The sequence below is a fragment of the Macrobrachium nipponense genome, chromosome 4 (assembly GCF_015104395.2).
Source record: "Macrobrachium nipponense isolate FS-2020 chromosome 4, ASM1510439v2, whole genome shotgun sequence".
Classification (NCBI taxonomy): domain Eukaryota; kingdom Metazoa; phylum Arthropoda; class Malacostraca; order Decapoda; family Palaemonidae; genus Macrobrachium; species Macrobrachium nipponense.
In genome coordinates, this window is record NC_061100.1 from 141873295 (window position 1) to 141889999 (window position 16705).

Genomic DNA, 16705 nt, shown 5'->3' on the forward strand with positions numbered 1-16705 from the left:
CACGTCAAAGTCCATTGCGGCTTTCGAGAGGCGTCCTCCCACTTGCAGAGTTCCGTCGATGAGCACTGGGTCGAGACGGAATATCTTACTTGTTTTTGGTAGTGAGTGTTCTCTCTTGTCTTCTTTCGTGGTTGTTTTCTTGAGATTCTCGACCTCGTTTGCAAAGGTGATCTTTTGTATAAAGCAAACTATTGCCTTTTCAGCCTTTTGCATGATCTGTGTGGTCCTTAAATTTATAGTTTGTTCTTTAGTTTTTGTAAGAAAGCCAAAAATGCTATGAATACTGCTACTGCTCTCTTCAGTCTCTCCCACCTGGAGAAATGGGTGATTAAAGACATAAACGGTGAGCCTTCTTCTGATGTAGCAGTAGTAGCTAAAGACATAACGTCGTCTTCTATAACCTGCGGTTCGCTGATAGGATGCATCTTTGCAGGGCATTCTGAAGCCGGCATATTCAAGAAATCCGGACCTTCCAGCCAATGAGTCATGTCTGAAGATATCACAGAACCTACTCCACGTGATGCAACGTCTGCTGGGTTCAAATCAGTGCTAACGTACTTCCACTGGTTAGCGTTGCTGAAGTCTCTTATTTGACGGACTCTGTTGGCCACAAACACTGGAAAACGCTTTCTCTCAGCCCTGATGTAATAAAGGACTGTTGTTGAATCTGTGTAATAGCAGATTTCGTTGAGATGGAGATCAAGCTCAAGGGTCATTTTCTGTCCTAAATTTACAGCTACAACGGCCGCTGTGAGTTCAAGCCGTGGGATAGATGTTGCTTTCAATGGAGCAACCCTTGCTTTTCCGATGAGAAATGAAGTTTTCGAACATCCACCCTCGTTTGAGGTTAGGTGTGCAACAGCGCCATACCCAGATGCACTGGCATCTGAGAAAACGTGCATCTGAAACGCCGTATCTTTTGCTTGCTGTGGTAACTTTAGACATCTCGGGATTGTTATCTTCTGAAGGTTCGGAGCTTCGCTAATCCATGTTTGAAACGTTTGCTGGTGATCATCAGGCACTTCGTCATCCCAGGTGAGAGTGGTTTCTTTGCAGAGGTCTTGCAGCGTATTTGCTTTGCCGGCAGCACAAATGGAGCAGCAAAAAAAACAACCAAGGGGGTCATAGATGGATGATACTATGGAGAGAATGCCTCTTCTTGTCAGCGGTTTGTCTGGCAACAACACTGAGAAGCCAAATGTGTCTGTTTCGATGACCCAAAGTATTCCGAGGGCGTGCTCTGTAGGCATGGGGTCATAATTGATGTCTCTTGTCTTTAACTCTTTGGATCGATCGTCAGCTGGGATGGTGTTTAGGACAGACGTCATTACTAGTATATTTACACAGTTTGAATCCACAGCCCCCGCAGGCGGCAGTCAGTTCAGCAATCAGAGAACTGGCTTCGTTGGTATTCGGTACAGACTTTAGGCAGCCATCGACGTAGAAGTTCCGCTTAATTGTATGGGCGACTTCTGAACTTAAGTTGTTTCCTTCATCTGCGACGCGTCTAAGTGCGTAGTTGGCGATACTTGGTGAGCTCACTGCGCCGAACAGGTGTACCTTCATCCAGTACTCGTCGAGTTCCTTTGATATGTCACCGTTCGGCCACCAGAGGAATCAGATGGTTGTATTGGTGTTTTGGGTACTTTCACTTGGTAGAACAAATAAGACTCCACGTCACAAGTGAAGGCTACCTGGTGTTCTCTGAATCTGGTTAGAACACCTATCAGAGAATTGGTGAGATCAGGCCCTTGCAGCAACTGATCGTTTAAGGATATTCCATTGAATTTAGCACTACAGTCAAACACCACTCTAATTTTATCCGGTTTTCTTTGATTGTATACTCCATGATGTGGCAGGTACCACACATGTCCAGATTTGGCTGTAAGCAGGGAGTCTGGGATACGTTCAGCATAGTCATTCTGGAGTATTTTGTCAATGAAGTTGACGTAGTCGGAGTGGTACTTGGGATCCTTTTGCATTTTCTTCTTTTGATAGAGTGCTCGTTTGATTGCAAGGATCTTATTATTTGGCACCATTAAGTTCTGATTCCTGAAAGGGAGAGGGATCTCAAAGTGACCGTCTTTGAACACGACATTGCTTTCAGCCTTCTTCATGAATGTAGTATCCTCTGGAGACAATCCTTTCTCTCCAGGATACCTTGCTACCCGGCTATCAATAAAGTCACTTTCCAGAATATTCAGTATTCTGTTTGGGGAGAGAATTTCAGTAGCCTGCTCAATATCCTCAGTCACAATGCGATTACTGTTTACCCGATGTGTAGACGTTACGCTGTTGTCTTCTACCGGGGAGCTGACTGTCCATCCGTGACGATACTGCAGAGCGAATGGGCCTTTGCAGTCTGTTGATATGATTTTCAGAGGCTCCATTGCTAGTGGGCAATTACTGCCAATCAGTAGACCGATGTCTATTTCTGGCATTACTTCAGGAATCGATTTTGCCACGTCGTGAAGATATGGCCAGTGTCGTAACAGTTCTGGACGTGGTATTTGATCATGGCTCACTGGAATTTCTTGTCTGGAATACGTTTTTGGAAGCAGTATACCATTCTGGCCGTTTATATCACTGACGATAAGATCCTGGACAAGGTAGCTTTTGACTATGCTCCCTCCCCATGCATAGTTTTTTTGTTTTCAGACGCAGATTTGTTTTGAACACCGGAAGCTTGCAGTCGTCTTTCAGTTCTTCCTGATAGGAAGCACCCTGTGCTTCCTGGGTCATAAATAAAGGGCGTAGGCGAGAACTTCTCGGTTGCTTCCCCTCTGTTTTATACGAACAGGTAGTATTGCTTGAAGAACCATTGAGGAACCATGAGAAATAACGTTGCTGGTAGCTGTATCTGGAGGGTTTTGGCTGGATTCCTCTGTACGGTTTTGAGAATATGAAGATCTGTCAGAGTAGTCTGACCTCAAAGGTAGTTTGAAGCCATCTATATGCATGGCCGTAGGATGACCTTTGCCACATTTGTGACATTTTCGCTTGTTCATGCACCCCTTCGATGTATGATTCAGACCGTAGCAACTGAAGCATCTACGCTGCTCTATAATAAACTTTCTTTTCTCTTCAAGAGATTTCTGCCTGAAATCTGCATAGTTATCCAGATCGTGATTTTTGCCGCAGTAAAAACAGGAGGGTGACCCAAACCACGAGTTCTACTTTGGCTCTCACGATTAACTTGCATAGCAAATGCAGCACTCTGTTGGTTCCCTTCTGATGGTTTACTAGAATTCAGTTCTCTATGCATTGCTTCTTTGCCGACACTGGGTTCATTGACCACACTCTGCAGCGTTAATAACAAACTGGACAATGTCACCAAAGCACGAAGACCTGTTATCGAGGAGTCTGCGGTTTGTGGCTTTTTCGCGCCATTTATTCTGGAGATAACTTGGCAATTTCTGGACCGCCACTTGCAGGTTCGGTGCATGATCAAGAACAGCTAGGTGAGTAAGTGTTTGCATGGCGCTGAAGCATTTTAGCAAGTAATGCGAATATCTTTTCAGACATTTCCCTTCATCTGGTTTTATCGGCTTCCACTCGTTTAGTTGTTTCAAGTATGCCAGGGATACTTTATAAGGATCACCATACTCTTGTTTTAGCAACTGTCTTGCCCGGCTATAGCCTTGGTCTGCCTGCATATATATACAGCTGCTGATGAGGTCCTTAGGTTCGCCGTCGGTATGCTGCATAAGGTAGTAAAATCTGTCACTGCTACTGGCTGTTCTAGAGGAGATCCTGGTGTCAAACGCCAGTATGAAGTCACTGTATTCCAGAAGATCACCGGTAAACTTGGGAACTTCTGGTGCAGGCAAAGCTAGAGCTGTGGTCCGATACCACTAATCTGCTGCTGTATGTGTTTTAACTGAGGGGTGAATTAAGGCAGTGGATAGGGTGCACCAAAGTTACTGTTCACAGGTGTATTTATAGGCAGATACGTATACTGTTCTTGATTTGGAAACGTTGATGACGTGGCATTCGAAGCGTTGACCGGAGGTGCAAGAGTGTTAGTACCAGTCTCTGAAGAATTTCTGGGAACAAATTCTTGTGTAGTGCTGGGATTTAGACTGGGTAGCTGGCACTATTTTTCCTGGGTGACCAGGAATTAATACCTGGTTATCCATATTGCCGCCGTTAGCACCTTCACTCACAAATTCCAGGGGCAGCTACACTAGGTCCAGCGACCATAACATTCACGTCCTGATGGTTGGCTCGTTGCACAATAATGCTGGTATGTGTCTCATTGTCCTTGTTACCAACATTGTCATCGCCAATGTCATTTTCGGTTTCTGCAAAAACACGTGCTTTTGCTCGAATCTTGGCTATTTCGATATCCAATAGAATCTCTTCTGTCTTTGCCTCCTGTTCCTTTTTCTTTGTCACAAGTTCTTTTTCGGCAAGCAACTCGGCGAGGCGTGCTTTGGCTCGCACCTTTTCGGACATAGCCGATTTGCCAGAAGGAAGGGAAGAAGGCCGTTGGGAAGAACGTTTTGAACCAGATCGGCTTAAAAGACTCTTCAGGTCTTCTTCGAGTCGTTTTTCGTTTATGGCTATCCATTCACCAGTATGGTTTCGGAATTGCAGAATGCTAATTTCCTTGGTCTCATATCTGGACAATTCCTGGTCTTGCTCCAATTCATCTGAGATATTATCCATGACACAATTAAAGTTTTTTTTGTACTTATCGAAAGCTTCGTTATATTCCTCTAGACACATTTTCACCAAGTGCAGGTTGTCAGGATTTGACATGAGGCCTGTGAGTTCATTGCGTTTTTTCGTTACGTTGGTAAGTGATGATCTCAATTTATTTTTCAATGTTCGAATATCAACTGTCGTACCAGAGTTGTCGACGGGAGCACTATTCTGGACAGCCTCATCAGACTCCTCCATCTTGTCTGTAGTTGTTTACAACAGGCAGTAATTCCACTTCTTAAGGCTCACGTATAAGAGTTATAATAGCGAGAGTCGTTAATGGTAGTTTAACAATTTAATTGAACGATGTTAACGCACTATTCTTGTATTGCTTAACGTGAATGATGGAGAAACACAATTTTGATACGCACATATAGTTCTTTATTCGATCCATGACGTTAACATCGATATGGTTATATTGTTAGGCGTTTATACATGTAGACTTGACGTATGCAGCGTAACTTGAAGTGATGTGATGTGGTTTAATTACTATGGAAATGGAAAAGAAATCAACGTATGTATAATATGCTAATTTATACAAAATTATTAAGTTAAACAACTCAGACTGATGGAAACAATATGCAAAGCTTAATTAAGTAAATTATGCATGTATAACGGCTAATTACAAAAAGCTAATACACAAAGTCAATATAATTAAGGCTCATATAAAGACACGTTATATACAATGTAGGCTTACAAATGGGAAAAAGATGAATCCGCTATTCTAAAACAATATAATAGGCGTTTACTTACAATTGTGTTCCTATAACAAACGGTCCAAATATTCCTCAGTAAATACCTACTTTCGTTACATTCGTTATATCCGTTCTGTATGAAATCTCTTTTTAAACTGATAACTTTCCTCATTTGTTTACAGGAAGACACTATCGATTACCAAAAAGTTCACGTGACCGATAACTATGCATAAATTAGCTAAAACAACCCAACACCAAGTAAACAATTATTATGGCGGAGCGTAGACTCGTACCAGCAAACTACCACACAGCAAACCTTAACATTAACCATCGCGATAACAAGACAACAAGAACATTATTTACAGTTAATCGTTGGGCATCAACAAATATTATATACAGTATCCCTTGTAAAGATTGTAATAAGATTTATATTGGCCAAATATCAAAAGAACTATAAAGAGATGTTCCCAACAAAAATATGCTCTTTCAAGAGGTCTAACAAATAATGGCATTTCAAATTATTGGCTTAAGACAGGCCATGCCTTTAACTGAGATAAGTCATCTATAATTGCAAGGCCAACGACTATCAGAAAAGCAATCTTCCGGAAGCTGTATTCATTGAAACCATGTGCACCAAGAATTTTAACCTCCAGCCTGGATTATCTCATGATCCTCTTTCCTTGTCCTTTCTGTTTGGAGAACATGCTGCCCGAATCAAGAAACTAATTCCGTACACAACTACTTAATTTTATATATAGAGCTCTGTAAACTATGTTTTTACTTAGAGTGAACTTAAAAATGTTGAATATACTACGAAATTTCTCGTTCCAATTCCTGTTTTTCACTCGGCTTCTTACGTAGATTTTAGGAGATTCTCGAGCACATGGACTTTCGTGCTACATTGAATATTTATACGTATGTATATACATTATATATATATATATATATATATATATATATATATATATATATATATATATATATATATATATAAAATATATATATATATACTATTATATGTTGTTGCTTTCGTAACGCATATTTCCTCACTATAACCATGAAATGTTGGAAAAGTGTTTGCAATATTTTCAGATTCCTTATTTAGCTTAGGGGAAGTGTTTTTAATAATGTGTGTTCAGATTTCGCATAATATAATTAAAAAGTTAGGATAGCGTAGAATGTGAAAAGAGAGGGAGATTAACATTGTCCGTTCCAAGCTAAAAATTGTCGTCATCACACGGGATAAGGAAAACTCAAAGTCTCCGTTTTCATAACATGTCAATCTTACTCGCTCAAGTCTGTTTCGAACGTGTACGTCTTTGTTGAGAAGCCACGTGAAGATTTCACCATATTCCTATAGGATTGCATCATCTTTTCACAAGATCGTTCTAGAACCTTCTGTTTAAGCATATGCCATCTTTGGGAAGTGACGTCATTTAGTTTTGCCTTTATTATAATTAATTATTCCTTTCATACTGAATTACTTTTATTGTCTTAAATCACGTAATAATATTTATTTGTGATTGCAATTCCAATTTCTTTTTAGATATTGTTTTGAAAGAGAATTTTTATGATACTAGCTGAACTACGTGTCCAAAACGATTTGGCCCGTCAGGCCTTCATGTATTGCCCATACAAGGGACAAAGAGGGCTGGCATTACAGACTTTGAACTCCTGGTGTACAGAGATCATCTCTCTCTCTCTCTCTCTCTCTCTCTCTCTCTCTCCCCAATTTTTTTATTTTACATTAACTTAAAGATTTTATACTTGGTGATTGGTCACTTATAACTTTTAGTTTTCGTATTTTCTTAAAGTTATTTAGTATTATGTAGTACTTAATGTGGAATCTGAACAAAAGTTGTACAAGTGTGTAACGGCGCCTTTTCTTTTTGGAAATATTGTGAATTGTGTGGTGAAATTCTGGAACTAGCTGCAGCAGAAACAATTGGTACCAAGGTAATGTGTTATTACAAGGTTTATTTGTTGCAACTAATAGCTACAGTGGTTTGGTGAACATTTAATTTTTTTACACATTGCAAATTTTTATGTTTTGTGTTTGTTTCATTTGAAGTGATTTTTGTTTCATTTGAAGTGATTTTTTGTGCATTTATCTAATTTTCTTACTGAGGTGATTTTTTGTGCATCTGTCTATTTTTTCTTAGTGAAGAGTGATTTTTATATATATGTTGTGTGTGATTAATGCTTTTTGCAATTTTGGTATTTTCCACCTTTTTCTGTGTTTTCATTTGTATTCACAATTTGATTGACTTAATTGTTTTCATTAATCAATTGTTACACATTTAATTGAATTTAACACTTGTGAATTAATTTGCATTTACTTAGAACTCTCTTCAAGTTTTAGTGTTGTTTAGCACTTGTGCATTAATTTCCAAATCTTATATATTGCCTAACACTTTTGAATTTCAATTGAATTAATTTTCTTAATTTTTGTGATAAATTAATTTGGATTTAATTTTACTTAATTAATTCAAATAAATTTTGTGTTGTTTTCAAGTAACAGTAAATTTCCATAAGATTGTGAATTTCACTTGTAAATTCTTGAGTTTAATAATAAATTTTTGTATTTAAAATTTTTATAAGTTTTTTCTTTTTCACCAGTATATTTATATTTAGGTAGAAACAGAATGGTAATTGAGCTGTTTTCCTTCAATTTACTTGAAGTGAGTTAGAACCAGGGAAGTACTTAGAACTTTTGAAATTAGGGAAATACTTATACTTTTAAAGTTGTTGATGGAGTGATGCCCTTTATTGAATTTCATTACATATAAGATTACCTCACACCTGTTTTAATTAACTTAGTCTGATTTTCTGCAATACTGGTAAGTTGTTTAAGGGATCACTGTTTGCCTTTAGAGTATTCAGTCGTATTTTTCCCTGTGATGAAGGTTCAGGTGTCTGGCTGTTGTGAGGTACTCATTTAATTATTGGTAAGTGTAGTAACCAGTTACTTGGCACTTCGTCACAATATATATAGAAGACGGTACATCTCTTCAGGGAAACCATAGGGAAAGGCATCGTACTCAGGTACATTTATTTTGCCGACGTTTGACGACTCATAGTTGCATCCTCAAGGCTATATTACAGATATACATGTGTGTCTATAACTCTAATACAGCCTTGAGGATGCGACTATGAGTCGTGAAACGTCGGCAAAATAAATATACCTGAGTACGATGGCTCTCCTCATGATTCCCCTGATGATATATATAGAATTATTATATAATTATATATATATATATATATATATATATATATATATATATATATATAACACTTTATATATATATATATTACAATAATAATAATATTATATTTATATATAAAGATTGATATGTATAATACATATATATATGTATATATATACATATATATATATATATATATATATAGATATATATATATATATATATACATATATATATATAAATATATATAATGAATATATATTATATATATATATATAATATATATATATATATATATAGATATATATCTATATATATATATATAATATGATATATATATATATATTAATATATATATATATATATATATATATATATATATCTCTGATATATATATATATATATAATATAGATATATATATAAACAATGCTTTTACCAGTAGTACAGTGCAGTTAGTCCACAATTTATAAATAAGATTGGATCACTCCCACGGAGCAAGGCGTCAAAAACATCCTCGATTCTAAGTACATAAGCAGCATTTGTAAATCTGCAGTTCAGCAGCAGAGTGGCGCAGTGGAAGCGTGCTGGGCCCATAACCCAGAGGTCCGTGGATCGAAACCACGCTCTGCTACGAGGAAGTTTTGCAATTGCAAACTTGATTTCGATGATTATTGTCTGCTGCTGCCGTTCGGGTAACTCAACTGAATAGATTTAATGAGGAACCTTACAGGCAAAGTCACAGAATTCTATTCAGGACGTTATCTAAGTGACAACCAATATGTATCTCTACCGAAATATATCGCTTTTTTTTGGTCATATGTTACAGCAATGGGACTTTTAGAAGTCGCAAAACGCTTTTAGATATATGTTTTTTTCAGTAAGACTTGGTAATCTAAAACGGTTTTCGTAGCTCTGTATGACGAGAGTAAAAAAGCTTACTAACTTACGCAAATTTGCAATGAATTAGAATAGACAATAATCACCACAATAGAACGAAATGTTACAAGTGAAAGTAATGCATGTCTCAGAGGTGGAATTACGTTATGAAGAGTATTGACATCATTGTCGACAATAAAATGCATATTTATCCAATGATAAATCAGAACTAACGAAGCCAGCGAATGCTTCGTCTGACGCAATGCCTTGGAATAGCACGTGAGGCTCGCGTGGTTAACACTCGCGGTAACCTTGGACAAAAGGCGTAAGCTCGCTCTCGGTAATTTTATTAGGAATTTCACTTTCTATATCAAAGTGTCCTTGTATAAACATTTGATCAGCAAATAAAAAAGCGTTGGCATTAATTAACTAATTTTTACCAAAAAATAAAATACATTCAAAAGTAAGACGTTCCTGCATTAATGATCAACAATTAAGAAGGGACACCTAATGAATTTTGCAGTTACTTTGATAAAAAAAAAAATCGGTGTTTCCTACGTCAAACTTTTCTATATTAAGGAATTAGGTATTAGGATTTTAAGGTACCTAAAATTTGACGACGCAGAATTATTCACAACAGCCTTGACATGAAACAAGACAATACTACAAATAGATAAATAAATCAAGAAAATAAAATAAATAAAAAAATAAAATAAAATAATTTCAGCTTGATTGAACTGTTCAGTTTCTTCTAAATGTAATTTTGGCCGCCCGACGTTTAGAATATTTTGTTATCATTGTAAAACAATTATATGATCATGCCAAGGCGCTGTCCACATTTTTGCTGTTTTGCATAAAATACCTTGGGCTACATTTTCCCATAATTCAATAATTTTAGTTAAACTTTAACAGTTTTTTTTTCCTAGAACATTTACATATTTCATTCTAAACTTTCTTTTGTAGTGACGTAAATTTCAAATGTGTTTTTTTGTAATAATAGCAACGCAAATTTTCATTCTGTAAGTGTTTTCTTTCTTTTTGTTTTTTTTTTTTTTTTTTTTTTTGCTGGCTCTTCATCGATTGTTGATACGAAAGATGTCGCCTTTCACTTCAAAACAATTTTGCAAATATATACTCTTGAATCTTGTATTTAAAAAAAATCGCAATATAATAAATATAGTGTTCGGCGGAGAGTTTATTTACTCAATACGAATATTAATCTTTTCAAGTAAAAATACGTATACTCATTCCTAGCGTTGCCTTCCGTTATCTTATCTCACATTTCCTACTGGCGTCATTTCATCTTCTGCCTCTGAATCGCGCAAAGCTACCTTCAACTTCATCCTTTCGACTCAGTTCTCTTACTATTGTAACTTTTCCGAAACCTAACAGTGGCGTGGTTGGTGTAGTGTTTGCGTTCCACCTCGGTGGTCGCGGGTTCCATTCTCGGCCATTCCATTAAGGAGTGAGCGATGTGTATTTCTGGTGATAGAAGTTCACTCTCGACGTGGTTCGGAAGTCACGTAAAGCCATTGGTCCCGTTGCTGAATAACCATTGGTTCCATGCAACGTAAAAACCCCATACAAACAAACAAACAATAACACACGTATTCATGAATGCTGTCTCAGTTTGCTGATGATGTTTCAGCAGATACCTATCATCTTTCTTCGTAGTTCTTTGTTATATGTACCACAATAATCGTATGTGCTACAGTAACCACAAGCACTTTCCTCTAATGAAAGAATACACTTTCACAATGATACTGAAGTGGCAGAGTTCTGGCTTTTCTAACTAAGTAATGTCGTTATTTCTCACAGCTATATCCTAACCCGATGCCTCCTATCATAATTTAAGCATCCTTAAGTAACTTCTGTGCCTGTGACTTCATACTATCAACACCACAACACCAGGTAGTGCCGATCAAACTGGAGTTATCACAGTATATTTTTGTGGATGATACCATCTCCATCGATTGATACCATTTATCTCAATGACCATTAACAACCAATATAAAAAGCAGCCATCTACGTCTGTTAATTTATTTTGTAATTCTCTATTTTCTTAACGTTGCTGCACTCTAACCCGTAGGCTACTTCCGGGAAGTACTGACTTATGAAATTAAAACAGTTATGCATTAAGAACAGACATTATTGATTACTTGATACTGGAACTAAATTAGAATTCAATCTTGAACGACTGTCCAGCAACAGCATATATATATATATATATATATATATATATATATATATATATATATATATATATATATATATATATATATATGTTCAAAACTACAATGAAATAGATAATTATTATTATAATAGATAATTGTGCTACCCGAGATTGCTCAGTAACCACAAATCGCGCAGGTGTCCCTATCAATCAAGCCAAACAAAACTGAAAAGAAGGGATGATTACCGTCCTCAACTACCGAAGTCTCCTACAGAATAGAAAACGAACGAACTACTTGTATAAACATGGTATCAGTGATGTAGTGTTGATTCGATATACGAATACCCATGAAAGTTTCAATCAGATGCCAAGTCCAGATATAAGAGTTTACCCACAACTCTTGTTCATTTTCTATAGATTCCGATTTTTAGCCAAAGAAAATGTTCTTCATGTACAAATAATGGGGGAAAATAGTTAAACAATGAGGGTCTTTGTGCTCTGCAGTCTTTGAAGTCTTTATTGATCGATTGAATGAGTCAGGTTACAACATAATTTTCAGGTGTACATGCTATGATGACATAAGCAAACTCGCAACCATATCCAGATTTAATTTTAAAACATGGTGTGCACGATTTATATTTTGAAATACCAGTTGATACTAAAGAAGTTCGCTTTGCTTGTTTAGCTATTCCGTATAAATTTCTAGTAAATATATTTTATATGATATGTATTGATGAGCTATTGTGAGACTGCCCATGAAATAATGTTGGGAGCATGAGTTTTGCCAACGCATTTTTTATAGGTCTTAGTGATGCTAAAAAAGAATATATAACGACGAAATAATAATCAAGGAAGAGTAAATGAAAAGCATCACGCAATGATTTGTCATGCTCAAACCTAACGTTTGCATTTCCGACATCGGTTGAATGAATGAGTATCAAGTATCAAATTCTAATTCTGCTTATGAAGAGATCCCCTTTTAATGGGGTGGTATGGCACACACACACACAGTATATAATATATATATATATATATATATATATATATATATATATATATATATATATATATATATAATATATATATATATATATATATATATATATATATATATATATATATATATATATATATATATATATATAGAGAGAGAGAGAGAGAGAGAGAGAGAGAGCTTACCTTACCTTACCTTACCTTACCTTACAGACCTTACCATCTTGTTCGCGTTGCCCCAGTCCCTCAGTGTGAGGCACCTCTAATGTCTACCACAGAGTTGCTAGTACATCTTCCGGTATATTTTGCATCTTCCAATCTTGGATGGTCTGGGATGCAGCTTAGATATTTGTCGAGCTTATTCTTAAACACATCTACGCTCACTCCTGATATATTCCTCAGATGAGCTGGCAACGCATTGAATAGACGCTGCATTATCGATGCTGGTGCGTAGTGGATTAATGTCCTGTGTGCTTTTCTTATTTTTCCTGGTATAGTTTTGGGCACTATTAATCTACCTCTGCTTGCTCTTTCTGATATTTTTAGCTCCATGATGTTTTTGGCTATTCCTTCTATATGTTTCCATGCCTGAATTATCATGTAGCGTTCTCTTCTCCTTTCTAGACTATATAATTTTAAGGATTGTAGTCTTTCCCAGTAGTCAAGATCCTTAACTTCTTCTATTCTAGCTGTAAAGGACCTTTGTACACTCTCTATTTGTGCAATATCCTTTTGATAGTGTGGGTACCATATCATATTGCAATATTCAAGTGGACTACGAACATATGTTTTATAAAGCATAATCATGTGTTCAGCTTTTCTTGTTTTGAAGTGCCGTAACAACATTCCCATTTTTGCTTTACATTTTGCCAATAGAATTGCTATTTGATCATTGCATAACATGTTCCTATTCATCATCACACTAAGGTCTTTAACTACTTCCTTATTTGTGATTGTCTCATTATTAAGTCCCCTATATGCATATAGCTTTCCTTCTCTGTCTCCATAATTTATTGATTCAAATTTATCAGAGTTAAATACCATCCTATTTACCTCTGCCCAATCATATACTTTGTTAAGGTCTCTTTGTAGCGCATTCCTATCTTCATCACAAGTAATTTCTTTACTTATTCTTGTGTCATCGGCGAAACTACTCACTACCGAGTCCTTAACATTACTGTCTATGTCTGCAATCATAATAACAAACTGTAATGCAGCTAACACCGTACCGTGTGGCACACCGGATATTACCTTAGCTTCATCCGATTTCTCATCATTTGCAAAAACTATCTGTTTTTTGTTGTGTAAAAATTCTTTTAACCATCTTCCTACTTCATCCACTATATTATGTTTTCTAATTTTCATTGCTAATATATTATGATCTACCTTGTCAAAAGCTTTTGCAAAGTCTAGATAAACCACATCTGTTTCATTTCCGCTTTTCATATTTTTGTATATGTTCTCATGGTGGACTAACAGTTGGGTTTGTGTACTTTTTCTGGGTACAAAACCATGTTGTCCTATATTAAACAAATTATTTTTTATTAAATGTTTCATAATATTTTCCTTCATTACCCTTTCATACACTTTCATAATATGTGATGTTAGACTCACAGGCCTATAATTACTTGCCTCTAGTCTTGATCCACTTTTGAAAGTAGGGGTAATATAAGCTAATTTGTGCTCCTCATAAATCTTGCCTGTATCTACACTTTGTCTTAATAATATTGCAAGTGGCTTTGCGATAGAATGAACTACTTTCTTTAACAAAATAGCAGGGACACCATCAGGCCCTGCTGCAGCTCCATTTTTAATTTCATTAATAGCCTGCACAATATCAGCTTCATTAATATCTATGTCTGCTAAATATTCACTATTTTCATCCCTTACTTCCATATCATTATCTTCATTATCAATTCTAGGGGTGAATTCTCTCTTATATCGTTCTGCCAATATGTTGCATATTTCCTTTTTTTCATTCGTTAATCTCTTCTTTTATTCATCTTTTTTGCATACGAGTACAATAGTTTGGGGTTTTGCTTGATATTTATTAGGGCTTTTTCTTCCAAGTCCCGTTTTTCATTTTCTTTTGATTGTATAATCTTTTGTTCTGCATTTTCTTTTGATTGTATAATCTTTTGTTCTGCATTTTCTATCTTACTTTTTAGTTCGATCACTTTCCATGCATTTTTTTTTTGCAAGACCTTTTTTCCACTTTCTGATTTACTGAAACAAGATCCTTCTGTCTCTTTGCTATGCATTGAACTGGATGTTTTTACTTTTCTTCTTCGGTATATATTTATCCACTATTTTCTCTAATATTTTATATAATATCTCCGTATTTACCTTTATATCATCACTTACGAAAATGTTATCCCAATCTTTGTTTAATTCTTCATTTATTTCTGACCATTTTATATTTTTACTGTAGAAGTTGTGTTTTCCATATCCTTCCCACTTTTTCATTTCTTGCTTATCTCTGTTTTCACTTGCTTTGGAATGGACTGTTAATTCTATGACATTATGGTCTGAAATACTCGCATTATAAACTATTATTTCTTTAACATAATTCACCTCATTCACAAATACTAGGTCTAAAGTATTTTCCTTTCTTGTTGGCAGGTGATTTATTTGTTGAATGTTGTATTCTAGTAGCATATCTAATAGCTTTTCGAATTGCCTCTTATCTTCTGCACTACTATTACTCTCTTTTTTACATGTATAAATACAACCACAATCTCCTATTAGTTCTTTCCAGTCTACGAAAGGAAAGTTAAAGTCTCCAGATAGGTGAATAGTCCAGTCCTTGTAATTTCTACATATATCATCCAATTTTTCTATTATTGTGTCAAACTCTTTAGTATTAGGGGGTCTATATATTACTATGTTCATTAATTTATCATATTCAAATTCTACCGCTATTAGTTCACATTCTGAGTTACTATATTTCTCATATATTTTTCCTTGTTTTTTGTCTCCCATATATCGCGGTTCCCCCTTGATTCCTATTTTTTCTATCTGATCTATAAGTTTGGAACCCTTTTATTTGATCGTCATTCCCAGTCTCTTGGGAATACCAGGTTTCACTTATATTCATTATATCTTTTCTTTTTGAGTTACTCGTAACTAAACCCTGCGCATTCATCACTATGATGGTTTGCCTGTTTTCTCCTTCGTTTAATATGGGTAATAATAAGGATTTTCCCACGCCTCTTTCCTGTTTTGGTATGTTGTTCTTTTCTTCATTTCCAGAAATTCTGACATTAAAACATCCAACTTTTCCAAAATATTTGATCTTCCTTCATCATAATCATTCATTTTGTGTCTGAATCTGCAATTTTCTCCGTATCTGCAATATCCTCTTGCATGGTAAATACTGTATTTATCTCTTGAGCTGTATCTTGGAGCTGATGCTTGGAAATTCTTTGCTGACACTCCATATTGCGGTGATGGCTTGCTTTTTTCCTTCACCTCCTATTTTTTGTTCCTCTCTTTATTTGTTTCTTTCTTATTTTGGATTTTGTTATTTGATTGATTATTTAATTGATTTTGATTCATGGCTACAGGGTGCATATATTTACATTTTTTGTCAAACTTACATCCTTTTCCTTCTTTTAGGTTTTTGCATATTTTTGGATGTAGATCTCTGCAATCATCCTCATAACCGTCTAGGTATGCACATTTACCATAGATTTCATAGTTGTGACATACCTTGGGATGTTTGTAGTCACATCTTTCTCCGAATCTGCAATTCCCTCTTTTCAAAACGGTGCAGACTTTGTCTTTCTTGTCTATTTTTTCCTCTTTCCCATCAGTATGCAGATCTGAGTAGAGCCTCTTCGGGATTTTCTTTTGAGTTGTCATGTCGTAATTTATTTCTTCGTATGTATGCTGCTTGATTGCCTCATATGTAGTATCAATGAGTATCTCTGCATCCATACTTTTATCTTGTTCCTTGTTTTCCTGATTTTTTCTGTCATTTCAGTTTTGTTTACTTCTCTTCCGTTTTCCTCTTCTTCTTCTTCCTCTTCCTCTTCTTCTTCATCCTCAACTA

The 16705-nt window shown here is 35.8% G+C and overlaps 1 protein-coding gene across 1 annotated transcript; it reads right to left on the reverse strand.

Annotated features, from left to right (window-relative positions):
- Positions 1-233: 233 nt before the first annotated feature.
- LOC135211531 (uncharacterized) lies at positions 234-1328 on the reverse strand. Its single transcript, XM_064244834.1, has one exon. It carries the CDS (start codon positions 1326-1328, stop codon positions 234-236), a length of 1095 nt encoding a protein of 364 aa, XP_064100904.1.
- Between the last annotated feature and the right edge of the window lie 15377 nt (positions 1329-16705).

Excerpts from the sequence above, each read along its gene's own strand:
- LOC135211531 (XM_064244834.1), bottom strand. The coding sequence starts at position 1,328 with ATGACGTCTGTCCTAAACACCATCCCAGCTGACGATCGATCCAAAGAG.